Below are 26,221 nucleotides of genomic sequence, written 5' to 3' on the forward strand. Positions count from 1 at the left end.
TCTAATCTACTGTATGTCTTATTTCCATTGTTGCAGTGATCAAAAGTACTTCTCACTCAGCACAGATTCTACTTTACTTTGACTTAACACAGTAAAATGTAGAAAAACCTCTGAGGAGCTTTTTCACTGTGGACATGCTGCCCTCTTGTGGCGCTGAAGGAAATTGCACGTAGTTAATGGCCTCACATCTCACCTACAGTAAAAACAGCTATGTTTATCCATTAATTATTAGAGCATGGACCAAACTGACATTTGGTATTAGCCTCAGGTTTGTTAAGAGAGCTCAAAAACATCTCGTTAAGCTTTGTGAAAATTCACTGAAGTTGAGCAATCAGTGCATCTCCAAAATTACAAAATAGTCTCTTGGTACCATACTCACACAAAGTTGGCCATTTTGAATTGTGGTGGTTTTTGAATCGTGATGCACACAAATGTTTACAGAAGCAGTTGTTTTGTTAAACCAATGTGCATCAGTATGAATATTTATGGTTTATTTTGAAGGCGTTTTTTTTCTGTTTTGTATTTTGTATTATAAACTTTTTGTACTATCATTTAGATGTTTGTGTACAGGAATAATTGAGTTTTGCTCACGTTAACAGTTACACAAGTCTAGAGTGTGATTTCACTGATTCGTCTACATCCTGCATCGTCAGAAGTAATTTACAGTGTGCTGTCATTGTAATACTTTTATTTAAATCTGACCCATAAGTGTGGCTTGTGTTTAGGTTATTATGCTGCTTATAAATGTAGTGAAGTAAAGGGTAACAATGGTTAAAAAAAACGGGCAATCATAGTGGAGTGGAAGTGTGAAGAAACGCGTTAGAGCTTAATTTAAACGCAGCAAAATACAAACTCTCCACAAGAGGGCGCCATTTCACACCTCACGGCCCATCCCGCCTTATATTTCTTCCTAACGTGCTATGAGCTTAGTAAAGCTAACCTTGATGTTTCACAATATAGCTTCCTGAATACGCCGAAAATGAGTCAGGTCACAATTTAGGTTCCTTCGTGAGTTATTGTACATTTTTAGATTAAGTTTAAATGTAACTTGCTCGCGGGTGTATGGTAGTGTTTTTGTTCACGTTGAACTGTTTTTTAATGCAAATTTTACTGCAAAACTTAAAAAATACGTGTCGCACCTGTTCCCGTGTACAAAATGCTTCAAACAGGGATTGGACTGCGCATTTGCTTTTGTTTTGAAACGGCGGAAGTACTTCCTCTAACTGTAACACAGAGCTTGACAGGGTCACGCTGCAAATCCAGCCGGATGTTTTGAGTCGCCAGTGTGTGATGGGAACATTTCCTCGTTTTGTTTGTTTGTTTGTTTGTTTTAAATAAAAACTTCTCCAGCGGCGGCCATTGATCAGGTGAGTACCCCCAAACATTGTTAGCCGGTAAGAGCCGCAGAGAGGTGACGGTGTTGGTTTGCACGCGCGTGTTTGGTTTATTGCGCGTTCACCCAACATTTATAATATAGTTTGTGCTTCAACAGGCAAGGGGACGGGGATGCGTTTAAAGGCAGCATCGATCAGCCATTTTACTTTGATGTGTTCAAGTGCGCCTCATTGTGGGAAAGTCGCTAGTTTAAATGCTACAAGTGGCTAATCTTGGTTTGTGTATTTTAGGGCCTGTGAGACTCCTGTTTTCCCATGTAATGTTATAATGTGCTACAATTAATGTTATAGTTAAGTCTGATGTTAAAGAACCTTTGAGTTTTAAGGGTCACTCCGGGAGTGGGAAGCCGTGTAGTAAAAGTGCAAAGCTAAACCAATCTAAACCTTGGAAATGAGTTTTAACGATATGAATGTTCATATTAGTAATAGTGTTATATAAGAGCCACTTTGAAAAGAAAAAAATTACTATTTTAATATGATCAGTAGTGTTTTTAACCTCAGACTTATGAGAAAGAGGTCGCTGTCCGGGCTCGTGTCGATGCAGTGAGACCTTCACCTGCCACCTGGAAATAAAGCCAAACGCAGGACAAGCAAGCAGGCTGACAAACCGAAGGTAGTGTTAGATTTTTCACTTGTTTACTTATATGTCAAGTTAAAAGTTTGGTCCAGACTTTCTCTACTTGGAAAGTGTCATGAGACAACTTTTGGTGTGTGATACAAACCGAACTGAATTGCAGTGAAATTATAGTTAGTGGCTGCTTTATGAAGAGGGTTATTGAATTCATTCTCATGCTGAAAATATGAAAAGGAAGCATCTTTATATGAGTACATCTTTATATCAATGAGATATAATAATCAGGATATATTGGGGTAAACCAAAAGTTAATGAATTGGAGTTCCTTCCAACAAAACGCTTCCTGTGAGCCGGAAGACACTGCAACAGAAAAAAATATGTCGTATATGCTTGTATGTGTGTTTACTTGTCGATATCATTAACAGTGCAGTTGCCCGTCACAGCCACAAGAGGGCGCTTCAGATGGAGGCGACCTACAGGTCTGAGCTCCACCTGATGGGGAGCAGAGCGACGACCCGGCTGAAGCGACTCGGAGTCACAGCTTGCGAATCACCGGCAGAGGACTGCGAGTAGACACCGGAAATGCACAGGAAACGTTTCGGTTTCCACATTTGTTTGCCGAGTGTGTATTTGTGTGTGTGAAATGAAATATAAAATGAAATATCTACACTGGACGTGGCAAACGAGAATTAGCAGGCCTGCGAATGAGCCACAACATTACAACCGCTGTAAGTGGATTTTGAAAAGTATAGCAAACTGTCTGTAGACAAATGAAAGCTTTATTGGCTGTGAATAAAAGCTGTCAAGCGATGGAAAATAAAACAGAAAAAGCAGTTGTGGAGGAGAACAACATGTTGTATTTCCTTCTTCTTCATGTCACGTCAGTCAGTCGTGTCCTCTTTAATTGCAGTCGCAACCGGATTTTAATTTGCATTTGTCAGGGTTTGTGGTCGACGTGAGAAGAAATGTCAGTCCAAGATCCCAAACTCATGAGGGAAAGCGAGAGGACATAGAGATGGTAGAAGGACTGCATGGAGATTCGATTACAGACAGGCTAAAAGGTCAATAATAATGTCGTCATAACCCTGTCCGTCCTGTCTGTGTGTCCTGTCTCTTACATGTTCCTCCAACATCCAGCAAGCAAACAGGTCTTATTCACAACAGTCTGTGTGTGTGTGTGAGTGAAAAAACAGAAAGAAGTAAAAGTAAAATAGATGCCGGCACTCCCTCTAGCGGTCGACTTCTGGAATAGCATAAAAGGTGTAACAGCAGTATGAATACACTTGATTGTACTGATGTCAAATCATACTGGCTGACGGAGGACAGACCCTGTAAGAATACTGCGAGTGTTCAGGTTTAAAAAAAGCATAAAGAAACACAAAGCAATTATTTAATTAAAGATAAGGTTGCTCTTTGTTGCAAAAATAATCATGTTTTTGTTTTTTGATGACTTTTAATTGGAGCTGTGAGGAACCAAGCGAAGGTCCAAATGTTGACATGAACTAAAGGTGACAAAGCATTAAAAGGATTCCAGTGTGTCGCACGCACAGCAGCAGCTCAGCGAGACGAGCAGCTGATGGAGCTGCTGTTCCCTTCAAAGTTTTCTTTTCACTAACGTAAACAATAAAGCAGGAGATTCGGCGGTCCATGTTGAGGTATCGCTGCATACCTCAACACGATAAGCTCCTGCCCGGTGACGTTATTACGTTATCCATCTTCAATTACGTATTGTCGCTGCACAGGTGCGTATCCTCCATGCGATTGGCTGCTTGTAACGAGTCACAGGTGTCTGTTAATGAGGCGGGCCAGTATAAAAGCGACAGTCCTTCCCCTGCTTCTTTCTTTGCGCCCTGTCATCTCTTCCGGGTCGGAGGTCGTTTGGCCCGTCAGGTATGTCCGCGTGCTGCTTTGTGTTTTCTTACTGCTCTTAAAGCGTCGTTGTTGTTCTTGTGTTGCAGGGCGACTGCTCGTGTGCGGCTCCGTTTGTTGGCTGAGGTAAGTGTCTTCTTTCTTTACGCTACGGTCGATGCTCTCAGGTGTCTGACGCTATTGTTCCTGCAGGTAAACGCCGGTGGCTGCCAGGAGTCCTGTCCCTTTGTCCGCTCCTGCCTCCTGTTGTGTGAGGGTGTGTGTCCGCTAACAAGGTTTGTATGTGTGCTGTAGCGTGCGCCTCAGTATTGTTTTCAGCGTAGTTAACAATAGTAAAAGCGTTACGGCGAGAGGCGGGTGCACCGTGAACCGGCTGCCGGTCAGTCGCAGTGCCGACACACGAAAACGCACACGCTCAGTCACACGAAGGGGCCATGCAGAGTAGCGTGCATGTTTCGAGGAGGAAACCCACGCAGGCACAGGGTGAACATGCAAAGTCCACACAGAAGGCCCACACCGGGGTGTGATAAAAGCGATGCAGACGTTAGCCTAAGATCACATGTTGGGACACGGAGTCTAAATCAGTATCCGTAGTAGAAGTAAGTTGGTATCTGTAAAAATAAGTGTCTTTATGCAAGTACATATAAGTATATTAGTCTAAGTATCGGTAATATAAATGTAACAGTCTAATGGAGCGTGTGAGTTCAGTCTTAAAGGGGGACGAGAGCTACTTTGACAAACTGTGGGCTCCCTTTTTGAATCGCCTACCAGGTGACGTAGCGACTCCAGTACGCAGAGGTGGCTGCAGTATGGACCGGCGCCCCTATAGTGTTGTTTTTATCTTGTTTTTCCCTGTTTTTATAGTTTTTATTTCATGCAGGTAAAGTGCTGCTCCACCTCCACTGTCGTTGGTCCCAGCTGAGCCTGGTTGTGCAGCGGTGTCACCTGTTTATTTGTCTGCGCTTGGCACAGAACGGTGATCTGTGTGGTAAGTCGAGGTGCTGCTATGGCGGAGTAAGTGTTGGCAGTATGTTAGTTCATGCATTTATTTATGTATGTTTGTGTTTTTGTATGTCAGCACGTGAATGTGTAGCAGGTAGAGTAGTATTAGTTGCAAAGTATTTATGGTTGCATGTCATGTGAATGTGTAGCAGGTGGAGTGCTGCTCCAGCTCCACTGTGACAGGGTGTCACTTGTTTATGGCTGCTTAGCTTCTTATGTTTCATGAGCCTGAGTGTTGTGGTATACAAATGTGGTTTATTCCTTTTCCAGGGCAGGAGCTGAGAGGCAGTTGCTCCTGGTGGTGTTTCCCCTCTCACTCACCATAACTTGGTGTGGCATGTGGTGATTTGGTTTGTAGTGTCCTTGCCCTGCCTTTGTCTGTTTCCAAACTGTTTATTTTGTCCCTCTGTATTGTAAGTCATTTGTAATAAATGAATATAAGCTAAATGTGTGTGACCTCATTGTAACAAAGGTACGGCTCAAAGTTAACTAACTTTACAGCTTTCCCTCCTTAAGCAAGAGCTGAGACACAAAGATTGGCAACATTGTTTCAACAGTGCTTTATTGAAAGGTCAGTCTTCCAAAAACCAGTTGAAGTACAATAATCTGTAAAAAAAATTTTTTAACCAAGTATTTACTCTAAATTTTTCACTAAGTATTTACTCTAAATATTTCACTAAGTATTTACTCTAAATATTTCACCAAGTACTTACTCTAAATATTTCACTAAGTATTTACTCTAAATATTTCACCAAGTACTTACTCTAAATTTTTCACCAAGTACTCTAAATATTTCACTAAGCACTTACTCTAAATATTTCACTAAGTATTTACTCTAAATATTTCACTAAGCACTTACTCTAAATTTTTCACTAAGTACTTACTCTAAATTTTTCACTAAGTACTTACTCTAAATTTTTCACCAAGTACTTTAAATATTTCACTAAGTATTTACTCTAAATTTTTCACCAAGTACTTTAAATATTTCACTAAGTATTTACTCTAAATATTTCACTAAGTACTTACTCTAAATTTTTTCTAAATATTTCACCAAGTATTTACTCTAAATATTTCACTAAGTATTTACTCTAAATATTTCACTAAGCACTAAGTATTTACTCTAAATATTTCACTAAGTACTTACTCTAAATTTTTTCTAAATATTTCACTAAGCACTTACTCTAAATTTTTTCTAAATATTTCACCAAGTATTTACTCTAAATATTTCACTAAGTACTTACTCTAAATTTTTCTAAATATTTCACTAAGTATTTACTCTAAATATTTCACTAAGCACTTACTCTAAATATTTCACTAAGTATTTACTCTAAATATTTCACTAAGCACTTACTCTAAATTTTTCACTAAGTACTTACTCTAAATTTTTCACCAAGTACTTTAAATATTTCACTAAGTATTTACTCTAAATATTTCACTAAGCACTTACTCTAAATTTTTCACCAAGTACTTTAAATATTTCACTAAGTATTTACTCTAAATATTTCACCAAGTATTTACTCTAAATATTTCACTAAGCACTTACTCTAAATTTTTTCTAAATATTTCACCAAGTATTTACTCTAAATATTTCACTAAGCACTTACTCTAAATTTTTCACCAAGTACTTTAAATATTTCACTAAGTATTTACTCTAAATATTTCACTAAGTACTTACTCTAAATTTTTTCTAAATATTTCACCAAGTATTTACTCTAAATATTTCACTAAGCACTTACTCTAAATTTTTCACCAAGTACTTTAAATATTTCACTAAGTATTTACTCTAAATATTTCACTAAGCACTTACTCTAAATTTTTCACTAAGTACTTACTCTAAATTTTTCACCAAGTACTTTAAATATTTCACTAAGTATTTACTCTAAATTTTTCACCAAGTACTTTAAATATTTCACTAAGTATTTACTCTAAATATTTCACTAAGCACTAAGTATTTACTCTAAATATTTCACTAAGTACTTACTCTAAATTTTTTCTAAATATTTCACCAAGTATTTACTCTAAATATTTCACTAAGCACTTACTCTAAATTTTTCACCAAGTACTTTAAATATTTCACTAAGTATTTACTCTAAATATTTCACTAAGCACTAAATATTTACTCTAAATATTTCACTAAGTACTTACTCTAAATTTTTCAGTAAGTACTTTAAATATTTCACTAAGTATTTACTCTAAATATTTCACCAAGTATTTACTCTAAATATTTCACCAAGTACTTTAAATATTTCACTAAGTATTTACTCTAAATTTTTCACCAAGTACTTTAAATATTTCACTAAGTATTTACTCTAAATTTTTCACCAAGTACTTTAAATATTTCACTAAGTATTTACTCTAAATATTTCACTAAGCACTAAGTATTTACTCTAAATATTTCACTAAGTACTTACTCTAAATTTTTTCTAAATATTTCACCAAGTATTTACTCTAAATATTTCACTAAGCACTTACTCTAAATATTTCACTAAGTATTTACTCTAAATATTTCACTAAGCACTAAGTATTTACTCTAAATATTTCACTAAGTACTTACTCTAAATTTTTTCTAAATATTTCACCAAGTATTTACTCTAAATATTTCACTAAGCACTTACTCTAAATTTTTTCTAAATATTTCACCAAGTATTTACTCTAAATATTTCACTAAGTACTTACTCTAAATTTTTCTAAATATTTCACTAAGTATTTACTCTAAATATTTCACTAAGCACTTACTCTAAATTTTTCAGTAAGTACTTTAAATATTTCACTAAGTATTTACTCTAAATATTTCACTAAGTACTTACTCTAAATTTTTTCTAAATATTTCACCAAGTATTTACTCTAAATATTTCACTAAGCACTTACTCTAAATTTTTCACTAAGTACTTACTCTAAATTTTTCACCAAGTACTTTAAATATTTCACTAAGTATTTACTCTAAATTTTTCACCAAGTACTTTAAATATTTCACTAAGTATTTACTCTAAATATTTCACTAAGCACTAAGTATTTACTCTAAATATTTCACTAAGTACTTACTCTAAATTTTTTCTAAATATTTCACCAAGTATTTACTCTAAATATTTCACTAAGCACTTACTCTAAATTTTTCACCAAGTACTTTAAATATTTCACTAAGTATTTACTCTAAATATTTCACTAAGCACTAAATATTTACTCTAAATATTTCACTAAGTACTTACTCTAAATTTTTTCTAAATATTTCACCAAGTATTTACTCTAAATATTTCACTAAGCACTTACTCTAAATTTTTTCTAAATATTTCACCAAGTATTTACTCTAAATATTTCACTAAGTACTTACTCTAAATTTTTCTAAATATTTCACTAAGTATTTACTCTAAATATTTCACTAAGCACTTACTCTAAATATTTCACTAAGTATTTACTCTAAATTTTTCAGTAAGTACTTTAAATATTTCACTAAGTATTTACTCTAAATATTTCACTAAGCACTAAGTATTTACTCTAAATATTTCACTAAGTACTTACTCTAAATTTTTTCTAAATATTTCACCAAGTATTTACTCTAAATATTTCACTAAGCACTTACTCTAAATTTTTCACCAAGTACTTTAAATATTTCACTAAGTATTTACTCTAAATATTTCACTAAGCACTTACTCTAAATTTTTCACTAAGTACTTACTCTAAATTTTTCACCAAGTACTTTAAATATTTCACTAAGTATTTACTCTAAATATTTCACTAAGCACTTACTCTAAATTTTTCACCAAGTACTTTAAATATTTCACTAAGTATTTACTCTAAATATTTCACCAAGTATTTACTCTAAATATTTCACTAAGCACTTACTCTAAATTTTTTCTAAATATTTCACCAAGTATTTACTCTAAATATTTCACTAAGCACTTACTCTAAATTTTTCACCAAGTACTTTAAATATTTCACTAAGTATTTACTCTAAATATTTCACTAAGTACTTACTCTAAATTTTTTCTAAATATTTCACCAAGTATTTACTCTAAATATTTCACTAAGCACTTACTCTAAATTTTTCACCAAGTACTTTAAATATTTCACTAAGTATTTACTCTAAATATTTCACTAAGCACTTACTCTAAATTTTTCACTAAGTACTTACTCTAAATTTTTCACCAAGTACTTTAAATATTTCACTAAGTATTTACTCTAAATTTTTCACCAAGTACTTTAAATATTTCACTAAGTATTTACTCTAAATATTTCACTAAGCACTAAGTATTTACTCTAAATATTTCACTAAGTACTTACTCTAAATTTTTTCTAAATATTTCACCAAGTATTTACTCTAAATATTTCACTAAGCACTTACTCTAAATTTTTCACCAAGTACTTTAAATATTTCACTAAGTATTTACTCTAAATATTTCACTAAGCACTAAATATTTACTCTAAATATTTCACTAAGTACTTACTCTAAATTTTTCAGTAAGTACTTTAAATATTTCACTAAGTATTTACTCTAAATATTTCACCAAGTATTTACTCTAAATATTTCACTAAGTACTTACTCTAAATTTTTCTAAATATTTCACTAAGTATTTACTCTAAATATTTCACTAAGCACTTACTCTAAATTTTTCACCAAGTACTTTAAATATTTCACTAAGTATTTACTCTAAATTTTTCACCAAGTACTTTAAATATTTCACTAAGTACTTACTCTAAATTTTTCACCAAGTACTTTAAATATTTCACTAAGTATTTACTCTAAATATTTCACTAAGCACTAAGTATTTACTCTAAATATTTCACTAAGTACTTACTCTAAATTTTTTCTAAATATTTCACCAAGTATTTACTCTAAATATTTCACTAAGCACTTACTCTAAATTTTTCACCAAGTACTTTAAATATTTCACTAAGTATTTACTCTAAATTTTTCAGTAAGTATTTACTCTAAATATTTCACTAAGTACTTACTCTAAATATTTCACTAAGTACTTTAAATATTTCACTAAGTATTTACTCTAAATATTTCACTAAGTACTTACTCTAAATTTTTCACTAAGTATTTACTCTAAATATTTCACTAAGTACTTACTCTAAATTTTTCTAAATATTTCACTAAGTATTTACTCTAAATATTTCACTAAGCACTTACTCTAAATTTTTCACTAAGTACTTACTCTAAATTTTTCACCAAGTACTTTAAATATTTCACTAAGTATTTACTCTAAATATTTCACTAAGTACTTACTCTAAATATTTCACCAAGTATTTACTCTAAATATTTCACTAAGCACTTACTCTAAATATTTCACCAAGTACTTTAAATATTTCACTAAGTATTTACTCTAAATTTTTCAGTAAGTATTTACTCTAAATATTTCACTAAGTACTTACTCTAAATATTTCACTGAGTACTTACTCTAAATTTTTCACTAAGTACTTTAAATATTTCACTAAGTATTTACTCTAAATATTTCACTAAGTACTTACTCTAAATTTTTCACCAAGTACTTTAAATATTTCACTAAGTATTTACTCTAAATATTTCACTGAGTACTTACTCTAAATTTTTCAGTAAGTACTTTAAATATTTCACTAAGTATTTACTCTAAATATTTCACTAAGTACTTACTCTAAATTTTTCACCAAGTACTTTAAATATTTCACTAAGTATTTACTCTAAATATTTCACTAAGTACTTACTCTAAATTTTTCTAAATATTTCACTAAGTATTTACTCTAAATATTTCACTAAGCACTTACTCTAAATTTTTCACCAAGTACTTTAAATATTTCACTAAGTATTTACTCTAAATTTTTCACCAAGTACTTTAAATATTTCACTAAGTACTTACTCTAAATTTTTCACCAAGTACTTTAAATATTTCACTAAGTATTTACTCTAAATATTTCACTAAGTACTTACTCTAAATATTTCACCAAGTATTTACTCTAAATATTTCACTAAGCACTTACTCTAAATATTTCACTAAGCACTTACTCTAAATTTTTCACCAAGTACTTTAAATATTTCACTAAGTATTTACTCTAAATATTTCACTAAGTACTTTAAATATTTCACTAAGTATTTACTCTAAATATTTCACTAAGTACTTACTCTAAATTTTTCTAAATATTTCACTAAGTATTTACTCTAAATATTTCACTAAGCACTTACTCTAAATATTTCACCAAGTACTTTAAATATTTCACTAAGTATTTACTCTAAATATTTCACTGAGTACTTACTCTAAATTTTTCACCAAGTACTTTAAATATTTCACTAAGTATTTACTCTAAATATTTCACTAAGTACTTACTCTAAATTTTTCACTAAGTACTTTAAATATTTCACTAAGTATTTACTCTAAATATTTCACTAAGTACTTACTCTAAATTTTTCTAAATATTTCACTAAGTATTTACTCTAAATATTTCACTAAGCACTTACTCTAAATTTTTCACTAAGTACTTACTCTAAATTTTTCACCAAGTACTTTAAATATTTCACTAAGTATTTACTCTAAATTTTTCACCAAGTATTTACTCTAAATATTTCACTAAGTACTTACTCTAAATTTTTCACCAAGTACTTTAAATATTTCACTAAGTATTTACTCTAAATATTTCACTAAGTACTTACTCTAAATTTTTCTAAATATTTCACTAAGTACTTACTCTAAATTTTTTCTAAATATTTCACTAAGTACTTACTCTAAATTTTTCACCAAGTACTTACTCTAAATTTTTCTAAATATTTCACTAAGTACTTACTCTAAATTTGTCTAAATATTTCACCAAGTACTTACTTTAAATACAGATTCCAGACAGACATATGTACAGTGGATGTGGCTGAGGTTCCTCCGACTGCAACTGTTCAACCTCACAGTTTCAAGGCTGCATATTATTTCAAAAGAACAATGGGTCCAACACAAAGTACAGTCTCAAGACATGGATGAAGTTCTGCTGTCCTCACTTTTGCTCCTCAAATTCTGCACTCATCTGAAAGGAAGAAATAAATCATTTCATCATTGTTGTGACACTTCTGAGAACATCCACATTAACTCCATTTCATCTAAAACACTAACAATCGCAAGTATGTTGGCTGTGAATGATACCTACCGTTCGGAGACAGAAATCAGCTCCGTCTTCATGTAGCCCGTCCCCTCTGCATTCCCCCATTGACTCTGGAGCTGGAAGTCAGTTACACTTTTGTGTCAAAAGGCAGAAACAAAACATTCCCAAAGAGATAACAGTGCTCTTCATAAACAACACATTTCAAGGACAAAGTACTGCTTTCTTTAGCAACTTACTCTCAGAGGGTTTGGGCTAGTACTTCCCAAAGGCCTTGTCTTTTCGCATGTCGGGTAGAGGAAGCAGGTTCGCGGGGATGTTCTTGGCAGCCGTCACCTGGTAAGTGCAGATGATGTCTGGCAGAGGGAAAGTGCACAGAGCATTCGAGGACGACCTCGGAGTACCCAACGCCGGCTGCGGACGTCGTGTTCGATCCAGGCGAAGGTGATCGCACCCTCTCTGCCGCGCTCGCTGAACCGGGACACTTGACTCGCTGATGAAAAGAAAAAGGAAAAAAAAAAAAAACACCACCACATACAAGGGCCATCTAAAGAAAGTTACTTCAACACATATATTCAAATGGTTTGGACACATGACATACCTTTTTATTGACATCTCATGAGCTGGTAGTTGAACTTCTGCAGCAGGAACCTGAGAGGAAACAACAACATTAACATTCAAGGGGCTTTATTGTCATTTCACACATGTAAAAAAAACATGAAGTGGAAAAAAATTACTTTCCCTGATCCTGGTATAAGCCCAATAACCTACGAAATACATAAAATAATTGTAAATATAAAACAACCACAATAAAAAATATAAACAGTGAACAGAGATGACAACAATATGTACAGCAGTATGTGCAAATGAGAAACAGTAGTGTGCAAATGGAAGAGTCGTGCAAAGTTTCTGTGCAAGATGGCTGCATTGTGCAATGTTCTGAGTGTTTCTCAGGGAAGGGAGAGGGAGGGTGATGGGTGTGTGGGTGTGTGTGTGTGTGTGTGTGTGTGTGTGTGTGTGTGTGTGTGTGTGCAGGGGAGTGGGGATGGGGTAAACTAACTAATTTACTAAAACATACACATCTACAGAGCCTCAACACTTACTGCCTCGTTCATTTTCATGTTACTATACACACACACACACACTTCTTCACGTTTCTAATCTGGGTAACAGTTACTTTTGAGCTGGGGCACAGTGCCATCCAATGCCTGACGGATACTGACGGAGGAAGAAGAGGAAGAAGAGACATGAGGAAGGACAGCTTGAGGTCATTGTGGACCGACAAAGCCTCACCAGTTCGCAGTTGGCAGGCGTTGGGCGGACTGCCGATGCAGGCGATCTGGTGCCGCTGCTTCCACTCCGACGGCTCCTCGGACATCAGTTTGGACAGCGACGCCTGCGTGACGTTCAGCAGCTCGCTCAGCTGGGTCACCACATCCTGACAAATGCAGTAGAAAACATTTCAAAACTTTCCAAAGCCTGGCATCGTTCAAAGTTTTCAGTTGAAGTCTTGATTAATTTGACCATGTGTGTGTAAGATAAGATGTACTTTATTGATCCCGCAGTGGGGGAATTCACCTGCCGTGGCAGCTCACAAGAACAGAAAAAGAGTGCAAAAAGTGTGCAAAAACAGTTACAAAAAACATACAGGTAAAATAAATTAACAATTTACAAAGTACAGTAAACACAGGACAACATACAGCTATATACAAGTCCACATAAGGGAGGAAAAGAGGACCAGACCACTGAATTATACAGTCTAACAGCACTGGGAATGAAGGACCTGCGGTAGCTCCTTCCTACACTGAGGGTGTAGCAGTCTGCCGCTGAAGGAGCTGCTCAGAGCCTCCACTGTCCGATGCAGACGGTCAGAGGTGTTGTCCATGATGGATGTCAGCTTGGCTAACATCCTGCTCTCACCCACCTCCTCCACGGAGTCCAGTGGGCAGCCCAGGACAGAGCTGGCCCTCCCGACCAACTTCTTAAGCCTCTTTGAAGTTGTTTTTACTTGCCGTGTAAATTGTTAATTTATTTTACCTCTACATTCTTTTGTAACTGTTTTTGCACACTCTTTGCTTTTTGCACTCCTTTTCTGTCCTTGTGAGCTGCCACAACAGGTGAATTTCCCCACTGCGGGATCAATAAAGTTCATCTTATTCTTATTATTCCTGTCCCGGTCCCCAACAGACCACAGCGTAGTGAGTAGCAGACTTTGGCCCACCATGTTTAGGGCCCACTTCTACTACCATCTCTGTTTTTTGTTTTTTTTTTTGTCCAAGATCATACATACAACAACTCACTACCACCAAAATCCACGCCCAACACTTTCAACTGTAAGGTTAACGCTGTCCAAGATGCTACAATGCTACATCCTACCGAAACAGTTTGCACTTATTCATTAGCACCTTAGCACTGACAACATAACTCACGGATGCTTGCCTCTTATAAAGCAACGATTCACGAAGACATTACATTTCAGCACAACTTGCGTCAGTATGCAAGTTCAAGCTCAAGCTAAACCTGGACATGCTAGCCTAGCCGTGTGCTCCATGCACGCCGTAGCAACACTTAGCATCGCCGACTCAAGTAACACACAAACACTCCAGCTTCTTGACTTCGGTCGAACATTTAATACTCACCGTTAATACTCTTCGTCGTGTTACAGGCGTCCAAAAGCTTCCATACGGACACACAGTTCACCGACGCTCCACCAACACCGACATCTCTTGATTGAAAGCACCTGCACGTGACGACGCTCGTACTCGTACTCCGTACTCTCGCCGACTCGCGCGAGACTTTCCTTCTCATATAAAAGATGAGTGGCTCATCGCGACTGTTATCGTCATCATAACAGGCTTCGAACTAAACTTGCCACAAACACGAACAGGGTTCGTTTGTTTGTTGCATGCTGAAGGCAGAAGTAGACACTGTGTCTACTTTTTGAAAAGGCCGCCGGTTTTATGGACTTTTTGGAAAGGCCAACGGTTTAGCTGTTAATAGTGGGGAGTAAATGACCCCCGTGCAGACACGTCGGGGAGGCGCGGGAGAGCCGAGAGGGGGGAGGGGTGCCCCCCCAAACGACCCCACACCACGTCAAACCGGGTGTAGGGATCCCCGGGCGTGATAACGTAATGAGTTTCGAACCCGGCACCCATACACTCATTCGATGGTTGCCGCGTTCTTAACCCTCTACGCCACCACGCCCAGGTTGTTGGGAGGTGGGTTTGGGTGTTGCACTACACACACCTGTCTCTATGAGGCAGGGATGGACAGAATATTCAGACGACAATTTTTCGGTCGGATTAAGTCAAGTGGTGTCTCTTCAGAAACACAAATACAATAAAGCAGCCACACATGAATATATATATACATATTTTTTATATATTATTTTTTCCCCTTTCACCGAGTCGTGGTAGACCTCGAATTTGAATTTGAATAAAGTATCTGTCTATCACAGTTTCACCACCTCTGTTGGACACGTCGAACGCATAGTGAGAACACCAGGACAGGTGAGTGTACCTGTAGCTCAGTTGGTAGGGCGTGCGCTCTATGTTTTGAGGCTGTCTGTCCTCTGCAGCGGTCAAAGGTTCGACTCCTGCGTGTGGCTCATTTACTGCATGTTGTAAAACAAATCATATTACTGAATAGTTTCCTTTTTTTTTTACAGGAGAATGTGAAGGAAAGAAAGCTTAATGTTACTGTGGAGAGGACTGTTCCAGGTGAGCTTGGTGCTCTCTTAAGGTTGCACTTACACACACTTGTCTCTCTGGGGCAGCCAACGGATGAGTCGCCACCACGCCACGACTCCTGAAAATAGTGCCTTTATTTTCAAGTAAACTTCCTGACCGAACTGCTTGTTTAGAGACGGAGTATACAGGTCAGTCATCGTGGTTTTTGTGGACTGGTGTGAGAGAAACCACCTGTGCTGAAACACCAGTAAAACCAAAGAGATGGTGATTGACTTTCAGAGAAGGACATTACCACATACATTTTACCTGTGTATTTTTTGTAACTGTTTTTGCACACTTTTTGCACTCTTTCTGCTCTTGTGAGCTGCCGCGTCAAGTGAATTTCCCCACTGTGGGATCAGTAAAGTTCATCTTATCTTCGTATATAGTATATACTCTTCTATATTATACACTGATTAGGAGCGTCCTCTCTCAGAGTGATGCTGAAAAACTTGTCCATGCTTTCATTACTTCTAGGTTGGATTACTGCAATTCACTATTGTCAGGATGTCCAAATTACTCTATTAATAACCTGCAGCTGAATGCAGCAGCTAGAGTTTTAACAGGAATCAGTAAAAGGGATCACATCTCCCCCATCTTAGCTTCTCTTCACTGGCTTCCAGTAAAATTCAGAATAGAGGTAAATGATGGTAGGCATAGTTTCACTCACCTCATGCTATATAGCCACAGGTAGAATAGGTCTGACTAACTGTTAATCTTTAAATCTCTATCATAGCTAAGCTGCTATAGGCCTATGCTGCCGGGGGACACAAACATGATCCACCAAGCAGTTTCCCCTCCTCCTTCTCCTCTTCTATCCTCTCCCCTCGTCAGATTAACATAAAATTCATTAATTTAAGTCACTGTGTGTCCAGTTCTCCTCGTAGTCTTGTGTCTCTCCCTCCCTTTCTCTCTCTCTCTCTCTGTATCTTTCTGCAGGTATCTCTCCATCCAGATCTTCATGTTGAACTGTAGCCGGCTCTATGACCAACCCAATGTCTACTGTTGACATCTGCCTGTCATTCCTCTGTGTACCGACTATCAGCAGGGTGGTTCTCCCTTGCGGGCCGAAATTGAACTGAATAGAATTGATAGGATAGTGATTTTCAACAGCACATAAAAAATACATGAATGATACAGCATTTCATTATAATTTCAGTCTTGTGAAATGTTAAAATCATATTGAGGTGGTATCAAAAGTTCTGTTATGTTATGTTAAGCCCTTTGAGACAAACTGCTTGTAAAAATGGGCTATACAAATAAAGGTGTCTTGTCATGATGTCCATGTGCCTCCACACACATGGAAGCGTTCATGTAAAACATACTGTAACGTATACATACAATAATATGTATGGATGTACGTACATAAATACAAGCTAACATGATATACACAACATACTATAACACACTTACCTACGTTCAACACAACATGCACATAACATAATATGTATGGATGTATCTGTGTGAGTATGTGTGTATGCGAGTACTTAAACACACAATAACATGAGATCTTGAACGTACGACATATAAAACACACTATGACATACTTAACTACCTACCATATAACATGTATGTGTGAGTTTGTATGTAAGCACATCTACACACGATAACATGACACAAAGAACATAGTATAACGCAGACATTTAATAACACACTTCCCTACATACAACACAACATACATACAATAACACTGATGTAAGTACATAAACACACAGAATAACCTGACATACAGAACAAACTATCACAATAACATACTTAAGCACCATATGAACTTACCTCTGTACAGTATGTATGTATGATTCCAGCTGTTTTGCAGAGACACTACAATTAATAAAAAACATCCATTTGTTTTATCTTTTATCTTGATTCTGCAATTTAATAAGTTTTTAATTATGATTTCTTGATTTTCGATTTATTTTCATTGTTTTAAAATGATGTCTCCGATGTATGAAAATCACCAAACCGATGACGACCGAGAAACAAGGGTGACGCTGGAAAAACAGCTGACCTCCAGGAAAGACTGGTGTGGGTGTGTGGGGCCAGCAACCCCATACACAGCACTCGCAAGAGGACACCAAGCAAGCTACTAAAGTACCACACAAGCAACACCCCCAGAGTCTCCCGAGAGGTTATGGCCAGGACAGGAACCAGGACACGGAGAAGGCTCATCCAAACCACCACAACTGGGAAGGCACCAGAGGTAAAATGCCCCTGTTGCAGACACAGGTCTAGAACCCGGTGAGACGCAGGAAATCCCCAACCAGGAAGCACCCCATAGCCCTGGGGATTTCTCAGCACCTTTGTCACCTACATCCCAAGGGAGCATTTCCACAGATGTCACAGCCTGAACCCGTGAAGGAGAGGATAAAGTGGCCAAAGACGTCTGACACGTAGGAGTGGCTCAGCTTTGAGGAAGACCTGCACAGAGTCCTTGAAGTCACATCAGCGGGAGTCTTCGAGAGCACCTCAGGAGGCTAAGAAAGGCAGAAAGGACAAGGAAACTGAGCAGCACCTGGAGAGAGGGATCATCACTGGATGCACAATCCCTCCCATCCTGTTTGTCATGGGCATGAACCTCATCATCAAAGCAGGGGAAAAGGAATAGATGAGACGCTAGTCAGCTCAGCTCGGTTATGTTTTTCTCTCTGACCGAGGTTGGTGTAAATAAGCAAGTTTTAATGCTTTCTCAAGGTATTTGACCTTCCTCAAGTCTGCTTGTTGTTTATTTGAGCTAGTGGTTGGTGTACTTTATGGAATCATTTGACTAACTCGGCTCTAAATATTAAATACCCATCAAACTGAGCACTGAATCAAACTGTATTTCTGTCTATATTATAGATCAGTTTGATCAAGTTAGCATTTTTCAGAGGCCTGTGAATATTCTCATTCACCCAGCTCATGGTTATCTCAAGGAAATTCAATCAAACGCAACTTGACTTAGTTATTAGAACTGAACATGAACTGATGAAGCCTCTTGGATGAGAGGTGAAACGTCTTCAAAGACAAATAACTAATATAATAATAAGTCCAGTTGCGTTGGATTGAATTTCCTTGAGATATTTTTCAGAGGGCATTTTTCAATCGTTTATCCGTTACCTCTGACTAACCACTTCAACTGGAGAGGTGCCAGTTCACCTCTGGGGCAGCGCCTCTGTCTCTCCACATTAACTGCATGTGTATGTGTTTATGTGTTTATGTAAAACTGCTAACAGGGAAAAAAAAGAATTTTCCCAAAAGGCAAATGTGATATTTATTTATTTTATCAATAAAACTGTGCAGAAGAATGGCCCAGTATTAGCAGAGGTACACAAGCATCGTTATGACGACAGACAATCAGAATTTTGGCTGAAGGTTATCACATGCATCAAAGGCAACAGAATTCTCTGCTTTGAAACTGCCAGAATTCTGAGGCCCATAAAGAGCACTGACACAGAGAATTCATTTCACTCTTAGGAGTAACACTAGCTCAAACTCACACCAGTGACGGCACGTTGTCCTAAGAAAAGACATTTTTCAGAGAGACCGCTTTGTCTTTGTTCAAATTATTGCAAGTTTGCAACTGCTCCTTGCACTGTAACGATGGACGGAGAAGGAGATGGACTGTGGATTGGCTCTGACAATGGGCCCGTCGACAGAGAAGCTCTGGACATACTTTATATGTTTTTCAATGAACAAGACGCCAGAGAAAGAGATGCACAAGGAGACTGGGAAGAGGTCTGGAACTTCATACCGCCATCTGAAGATCCTGGACCGGTCTTCCAGCAGGACAACAACGTGGCTGCCGACGAGGCTCACCTTGCTCCACAGGCTGCTCCACAAGAACAACCGCAGCCCAGTGGATCCAGGCGGCGACCTCGTGAAGAAGATGATGAGGAAGAGGAGAGAAGCAGTCGACGATTCAGATGGTGGGATGAATTTGCAGACAGCGACTCAGACAACGACTGGGACAGTGAGGACAGTGATGAAGATGAGGGAGTGTCAGAGGAAGAAGACGAGGATGAGGAGAAAAGCAGTCAAAGACTTGCGTCGCAGGATGAAACTGCAGACCGCAACTCGGACAGCTTCTGCTCCCGTAAGGCTGGCGATGAGGCTAAGGATGAGGGAACGTCAGAGGAAAGAGAGCAGGACCCACTTCCTGAAAGAAAAAGAAAGAGAGAAAGTGATGAGGATGAGGAGAGCAGCGGTAAAAAACTCAAGTGGTGAGATGAGAAAGAGGGGCAAATCCAGACTGTAACACTACCACTCACTGCGACAGATACCTCCTCTACCTCGACCACATGACATCCCCTCACCCACCATCGCACCATCGGCCCACTTCTGGCACCACCACCAGCTGACTGTCCCGGAGGGGATCCCTCTTTGAGTAGGCTGTAAGTAGTTTTTCCTTGTTCTCATTGAGAGTCCATGGGGGGGGGGTAACTGTACTGCACTGTAACAGTAACTGTACTCCATTGACTAAAATATGCATGAAAGCGAATTCAAACTGCAAAATATGCTGCCAGCTCTGAGAACAGTTTGATAATCAGTAGAAGAACTTAAAAAGATCAACCATTTTAACTGTGTCATCTGTTTCATCTCCCATCTCGCCTCGCATCAACAGGACTGCAATGACTCCTGAAATACTCAACATTCAAACAAGCAATACGTCTCCTGCAAGAAATCATTCAATCCATTTTGAATGTCAAGTAAGTAAAAAAGGGATTCCTTCCTGTTGTAATTTTCATCATTTATCTTACACGCTCACCACGGCACATTTTCATAAATTGCAGTTTGTCAAGTACAGTATAACCAATTTCAGCCAGTTTCCCTGCATGTCCTCATCTCCATATTCCTGTCTCATTCGGTTTTAATTACAGCTGCTAGGATTCATACCGGACTCCTCAGATCAGCCGTAACCACCGTGTTTACGACCACATTTTAAAGATGCTGCACCTAAGACTCGGTCGAAATTACGCCGCACGTGTACGCAGCCTTCCTTCCTTTCTCAGTTCTGTGAAAATAAAAGCACCAATATACTGTATGTACAAATATCCCTGGGTTACAGCCACTTGCTTCCTCAGAGAGAGAGAGAGAGAGAGAGAGAGAGAGAGAGAGAGAGAGAGAGAGAGAGAGAGAGTGAATTCAGAAAAATTCCATCCGGGGTGTCTTTAGCTTGCAGGGATGAAGCCTGAATATTTTATTTCACTCTCAAGAAAAGACACGCACAAAATATAAACAAATAAAATGAAAAAAAACTGCTCCAGCGTCTAAACGAGTCAACGTGTTTAAAGGTTCTCCACTTCGCTTGATTGTATCCTCCACACGTCTTACATATGGGTTTTGTGGCACCAGTCCAACTATGCAATCATGTGCGTGGAACATTCTTTACTGGGCGACCATTTTGCAAGTAGTGTAACTGAGCTGTGTTGGGTTTAAATAGTATGTTGCTAATAACAGTGTCAGGTCTGCTAAAATCACATTCAACATTTCTGATTGGACTGAGGTGAGATTTTGTACAGACATTCATAAGGTTGTCAGAAGTATCAATACTATCAAATGTCAGTACTTTGACTCATGAGCTTCTTCATGAACTATTGCTATTTTTCAAGCTGATATTTTCACTTTTATCAGAAACTTTTTTTTGCAAAGCCTGCGAATCACACTGCACTGTGGACCTGAACAGTCATGCCTCTTATAAACTGGGGAGCAGTAATTGATCACTCAATAAAGACAAGTTATAACATGGAGTTTGGAAGTTCCGACAAATGATTTAATGACAGAGACTTTGTGCTACAGCTGTCACCTGATTGATGTGTGGGGAAATGTGCTGAAAATGCCATTTCTTGCACACAGCCGTCAAGCATGGCCAGCCTTTTGTGGCACAAATAGCATGGCTCATGCACAATGGTACAAAATGTAAATATCCTGTTCCTATCTTTAGCAGATATCTTGATGTACAGTGAGTAGGAAGACTAGGCTGGAAACATGCAAAACAGACAGGGAAACACTTGCTGCTCACTCAAAAAATGACCTGAACACACAATAACATGACATCTTGAACGTACTACAACACAGACACATACAGTAACACACTTACTTACAGCCACAGCAAAATGTGTTATGTTAACTTTCAAGACTTTTGTAGCCAAGTGTTTTAAATCAGTTTCAGTCCACTTTGTGCTATTAATCAATCATACAGATACTCAACTTGTTTTTAGTAAAAATGTGGCCAAACTTCACACAGGGGACCAAACTTCCTGATAAGCTGAGGGTAATGTTCCACAAAGTGGTGTTTTGGCCTCAAACGAAAATCTGGAAAGGTTAGCTGTAGCAAGTGTCTGTGCTCTGCAGTCTTGCAGTCCAGGAAATACAGTGTCTCCTCAGTATGCCTTGGTGCTACAGCTAACTCCACAGTGTCCTTGAGAAGCATGAGGATTTTCCAAGTGTTGTCAGCTTCAGGGACATAGTGAACAATAAGAAGTGGAAGGAGCGTTATGAGACAGCAGTTCTCATGGACATTTCCACCAATTGTCCCTCTGGTGGAAAATTCCTTGCCAATCGTCTGAGGTCGATCTGTTCTGTCACTAAATGTGTACTTAAAGAACCTGATGGCCTGATTCAGCACATCGAGCGTAAAATAACTCTTGTCTAACAGGTCTTAAAGACACAGTGACACCTTGGTTGGAACAATGCCTTCCAAGATATCGTGTAAGATGTCAGGAGGGTACCCACTCACCACATGAAAGTGCTTAATATTTTGAGTCAAGGGACATGCTCCTTTCACACCATAAGACCGACCCAATCCAGGATCCCCTCGCATCTGCTTATCATGGGACTCTTTATCTCGCATGTGAAAGAAACCAGAACATACATCATGCTCCTGAATGTCACTTCTGCTGGCTGAACAGAATCTGCAGAATTTCTCCACACTGAAGTTCTCCAAGAATCCTGCAAGGGAGTGAGCAGAGCAGTGAGCAAGATTGTCAGCTGCAAAATACAAAACAGCACCTGACCTTATGGTTTACTCTTAAGATGCACAGAATGCATGTCAGTGGAAAAACACGCTCTCTGAGGAAAAGTCAGCAAACTCACATCACTGACAACTAAACTGTACTGGTCCATCTGCTGGTTGCTGATCTGGAGTTTTGGTATGAATGCGGGACAAGCACACTTTAAGTGTATTTAGCAATTTAAACGTACACAAACATTCCTGATGTAAACAAGGAAATGGCTCTGTTCTCGCGTAACTTCCATGTTTGAGTCTATGATGCTGAAACAGCTGTGCTCTCTTTTCACAGCAAAAAGCACAATACTTGCACTTCCAAATCGCTGTGTTTGAAATCTGTTTTGAACGGTGGTCTGTAACGTCTGGACTTTGAAACTGTTTGTTTCTAATGTCCCCTAATTAGCCAACATTACCCCAAGTGTCCTTCTGAGGGCCACTGTGGTCAAATTTATGAACTGACAAGTATCAGCAGCAAAGCGAAGAATAACGACTGGGCGGCGTTTCCTCTCTCCCTACACATGGAGAGACCACCTCGAAGAACCCCGTCGTCTCAGTCGAGATTCCGGTGTGTTATCTATAGCGGTGAAACTCATTACAGTGATATTTTATTGCTCATAAATCTACTACCGTGAGAAAACTAGCTCTATGATCTCTGACTCGACAAGCACTGACTTGAAGTCTGAAGGCAGTAAGTGCTATTTGTTGGGGTAGTATTGTCGGGCGTTAACTTGACTTTTGAAATAAGTACATGTCACTTTTGGGGGGTGACTGCATATGACCAATGCATAAGAGAAGGAAATCACATCCAGATCACCTCAAATGGAGACACTGATGATTGCTTTGTTCATAAGTGCTTCTCTTTGGGGTTGTCTTTGTTGTGACTTGGTCACCTGACAAATACTGAGGCTGTGTATTTACAATATTCGTTGCATGACTAGCCAAAAGCCTAAACTTGTCCCCAAAATCACCCAAACACAAGCACTGTGTTCTGCAGATGTCCCTGGTGGCCAAATCTGGTAGCACACTCAGAGGAGCCAACTTTTGTTTTTCCAGTATTACATTCCATTACAGACTTATTATTTATTTATTTATTTATTACAGACTTACAGATTTTGGTTTGGCAGAGGATATAAACTTGATGGAGATGAAATTCGGCCTTGGAGTGCTTGTCAGAGTTAAGTCAGTTAGATGTAGACCAATCAACCAGTTTTATTTTTTTATGAACCCAACTGTGAACTATCATAACAACAGTTAAATTACTAGTCCATAACCCAGACAGAAATACCTTCAAAGTGATCATTTACTGAAGAATGCAGGATCTCAGTGAGTAGTGAGATATCTGGGTTTGCCTGAGAAACTACTACCTTAACATGCAAAAAATTTAGAGAATATAAATACTACATTAAAACTTACCAGAAATAAACTCTCAGTCACTTCATTTCCCACCCTCACTGACAATAATTTTAAGACATCACCAGTACATAGGATGGCAAAGTTCTTATAATACCTTTAATGAAGTAATCAACAAACCCAGTGTTCAAATAAAACTTGTTTCCTGCAACAACAGGGCTTCCTGGTTGATTCACAAGACTCTTAGGCAGTTCATAAAATGCAGGGGTGACAGAATTCTCTTCTTTTACAAGCTCATATTGAGCTTTTGTAATCCATTTTATCTCCAAGCCTCTAATAGGCATCTAATATGCAATGTGAGAAAACTGTCACAGCCTTTGGAACATATCACTACAGCTCCCTTATTTGACATTTTAATCATAATATTATTAGACTAAGATTAGATTATTAATTTAATGTTTTTAAAACACGCTTAAAATGCTGTATTTTGGCGAAACCATTCATCTTTAGACAAACTATTTTCACACAATTCAAGAGCTGATGTGTTAGATTTATAAAGTTCTTATAGGTTCACAGGCTCAGATTATGATGTTTTGCACAAAACAGACTGTTAAGAAGATCCATCCATCCATTTTCTATACCGCTTATCCGTCAGGGTCGCGGGGGGAGTTGGAGCCTATCCCAGCTGACTACGGGCGAGAGGCGGGGTTCACCCTGGACTGGCCGCCAGTCAATCGCAGAGCCAACACACAAAGACAGACAACCACACACTCTCACACTCACAATGGGGCAATTTAGAGTAGCCAATTAACCTAATGTGCATGTTTTTGGTATTGTGGGAGGAAGCCGGAGTACCCAGAGAAAACCCACGCAGGCACAGGGAGAACATGCAAACTCCACATAGAAGGGCCCAGACGGGGATTCGAACCTGGAACCCTCTTGCTATGAGGCGACAGTGCTAACCTCTGCACCACCACTGTTAAGAAGATCCCCAGCTTATACCTCTAACTCAGACTGCTGAAGTCTTGTATTAAATTCCCCTACTTTTTAATATAATCCTTAATATAAAGAGACCCATCATTCACCCATGAGTAAGCATCTGGCAGCAGTGGTGAGGAAAAACTACCTTTTAGCAGGGAGAAACCTCAAAGCTGACACTGGCTCCAGGTGGGTGGCCATCTGCCTGGACCGGATGGGTTGAGAGAACGAGACGAAACGGACAGAGGGTTCACCTCCTGTACCTCACATGGCAGCTTGCTCCCTCTTCAGTCAGAAGACTGTCCTCCATGGCTGCTCCCATCACCAAGTTCCCTCCATCATCTGACTCTCAGCTCCCTTTTCATCCTGCTCTGTCTGCACACACACTCCACTCTCAAAGTATTAGCATGATGTTTTTTGATTTTCTTTTTCATCATAAGACAGAAGAGACCAAGCTGACATTAACAAATTAATAACTAAATAACAATAAAAACACAACACGGCAAGATATTTAAATAAAAAGTACAATGTCGTTTTCACAACAAAAAGCATAGACTGTGTACAAGAAGGGGATGAGCAGACTCAGTTCCCGAGGAAGCTGAGATCCTTCAACGTGTGCAACAAGATGTTGGAGATCTTCTACCAGTCTGTTGCTGTCAGCGCCATTTTTTTCTGCTGTTGTGTGTTGGAGCAGCAGCATCAGAGCCAGCGACGCTAATAGACTTGATAAGATCATCTCAAGAAGTCTGGATCTGTGCTTGGGCTTAGGCTGGAGTCTTTTGAGACCGTGGTGGAGATGAGGTCGCTGAACAAACTGTTGTCCATCATGGATAATGACCATCACACAGTAGACAGACAGCGGAGCACCTTCTCCCATAGGCTGCTACAGCTCCACTGTCAAAGGGACTGATACAGGTAATCTTTCTTGCCACATACCATCACACTGTACGATAAGATAATCCTTTATTAGTCCCATAAGTGGGAAATTACAGTATTACAGCAGCAAACAGGATATAGAGGGTGCAACACAAGCAAGGATAAGGGAAGGATGTGCATTCAAAAAGAATAAATACACAGAAAACAAGTACTTGCAGCTGTACACAGTACAGAAAAGAAAAAGAGTGGACAGCTAAACTGTGGTCATAGCATACAGTTATTAGTCACTTTATATGTTTTTACACACACGGTTCACTGCACCTTACATTCCATTTTATTTATTTTGCACAACATTAAACTGCTTATTTGTTGTATATACACTTTTTTATATTGCTATTTTTAACATGTTTTG

General features: G+C 38.2%; 1 protein-coding gene and 4 long non-coding RNA genes across 10 annotated transcripts; 3 read left to right on the top strand and 2 right to left on the bottom strand.

Annotated features, from left to right (window-relative positions):
• Positions 1-1,254: 1,254 nt before the first annotated feature.
• On the top strand, positions 1,255-2,820 carry LOC124055497. Of its 2 annotated transcripts, none has more exons than XR_006842659.1 (3): positions 1,255-1,367; positions 1,896-2,007; positions 2,399-2,820. It is a non-coding gene; the product is annotated as an uncharacterized LOC124055497 (long non-coding RNA). The 2 variants fall into 2 exon arrangements; XR_006842658.1 differs by having other exon boundaries at positions 1,258-1,367; positions 1,881-2,007.
• A 953-nt stretch (positions 2,821-3,773) lies between these two features.
• LOC124055495 lies at positions 3,774-5,286 on the top strand. Of its 4 annotated transcripts, XR_006842652.1 has the most exons (5): positions 3,792-3,858; positions 3,927-3,963; positions 4,030-4,112; positions 4,718-4,851; positions 5,110-5,286. It is a non-coding gene; the product is annotated as an uncharacterized LOC124055495 (long non-coding RNA). The 4 variants fall into 4 exon arrangements; XR_006842649.1 differs by lacking the exon at positions 3,927-3,963 and having other exon boundaries at positions 3,774-3,858; XR_006842650.1 differs by lacking the exons at positions 3,927-3,963; positions 5,110-5,286 and adding an exon at positions 4,916-4,940 and having other exon boundaries at positions 3,774-3,858.
• A 6,329-nt stretch (positions 5,287-11,615) lies between these two features.
• LOC124055499 lies at positions 11,616-14,735 on the bottom strand. 2 transcript variants are annotated; one of them, XR_006842662.1, is made up of 6 exons: positions 14,532-14,735; positions 13,186-13,330; positions 12,494-12,543; positions 12,132-12,385; positions 11,941-12,011; positions 11,616-11,820 (listed from the first exon to the last, which is right to left on the bottom strand). It is a non-coding gene; the product is annotated as an uncharacterized LOC124055499 (long non-coding RNA). The 2 variants fall into 2 exon arrangements; XR_006842663.1 differs by lacking the exons at positions 13,186-13,330; positions 14,532-14,735 and adding an exon at positions 13,070-13,084.
• Positions 14,736-17,270: 2,535 nt separating this feature from the next.
• On the bottom strand, positions 17,271-26,218 carry LOC124055505. Its single transcript, XR_006842673.1, has 4 exons — positions 25,082-26,218; positions 22,471-22,547; positions 19,351-19,755; positions 17,271-18,094 (listed from the first exon to the last, which is right to left on the bottom strand). It is a non-coding gene; the product is annotated as an uncharacterized LOC124055505 (long non-coding RNA).
• LOC124055484 (acidic leucine-rich nuclear phosphoprotein 32 family member B-like) lies at positions 18,668-20,474 on the top strand. The gene is made up of 2 exons (XM_046382387.1): positions 18,668-19,990; positions 20,221-20,474. The coding sequence occupies exon 1, from the start codon at positions 19,200-19,202 to the stop codon at positions 19,821-19,823; it is 624 nt and encodes a 207-aa protein (XP_046238343.1). The 5' UTR covers positions 18,668-19,199; the 3' UTR covers positions 19,824-19,990; positions 20,221-20,474.
• Positions 26,219-26,221: the final 3 nt, after the last annotated feature.

The sequence above is a fragment of the Scatophagus argus genome, chromosome 24 (assembly GCF_020382885.2).
Source record: "Scatophagus argus isolate fScaArg1 chromosome 24, fScaArg1.pri, whole genome shotgun sequence".
Classification (NCBI taxonomy): Eukaryota; Metazoa; Chordata; class Actinopteri; family Scatophagidae; genus Scatophagus; species Scatophagus argus.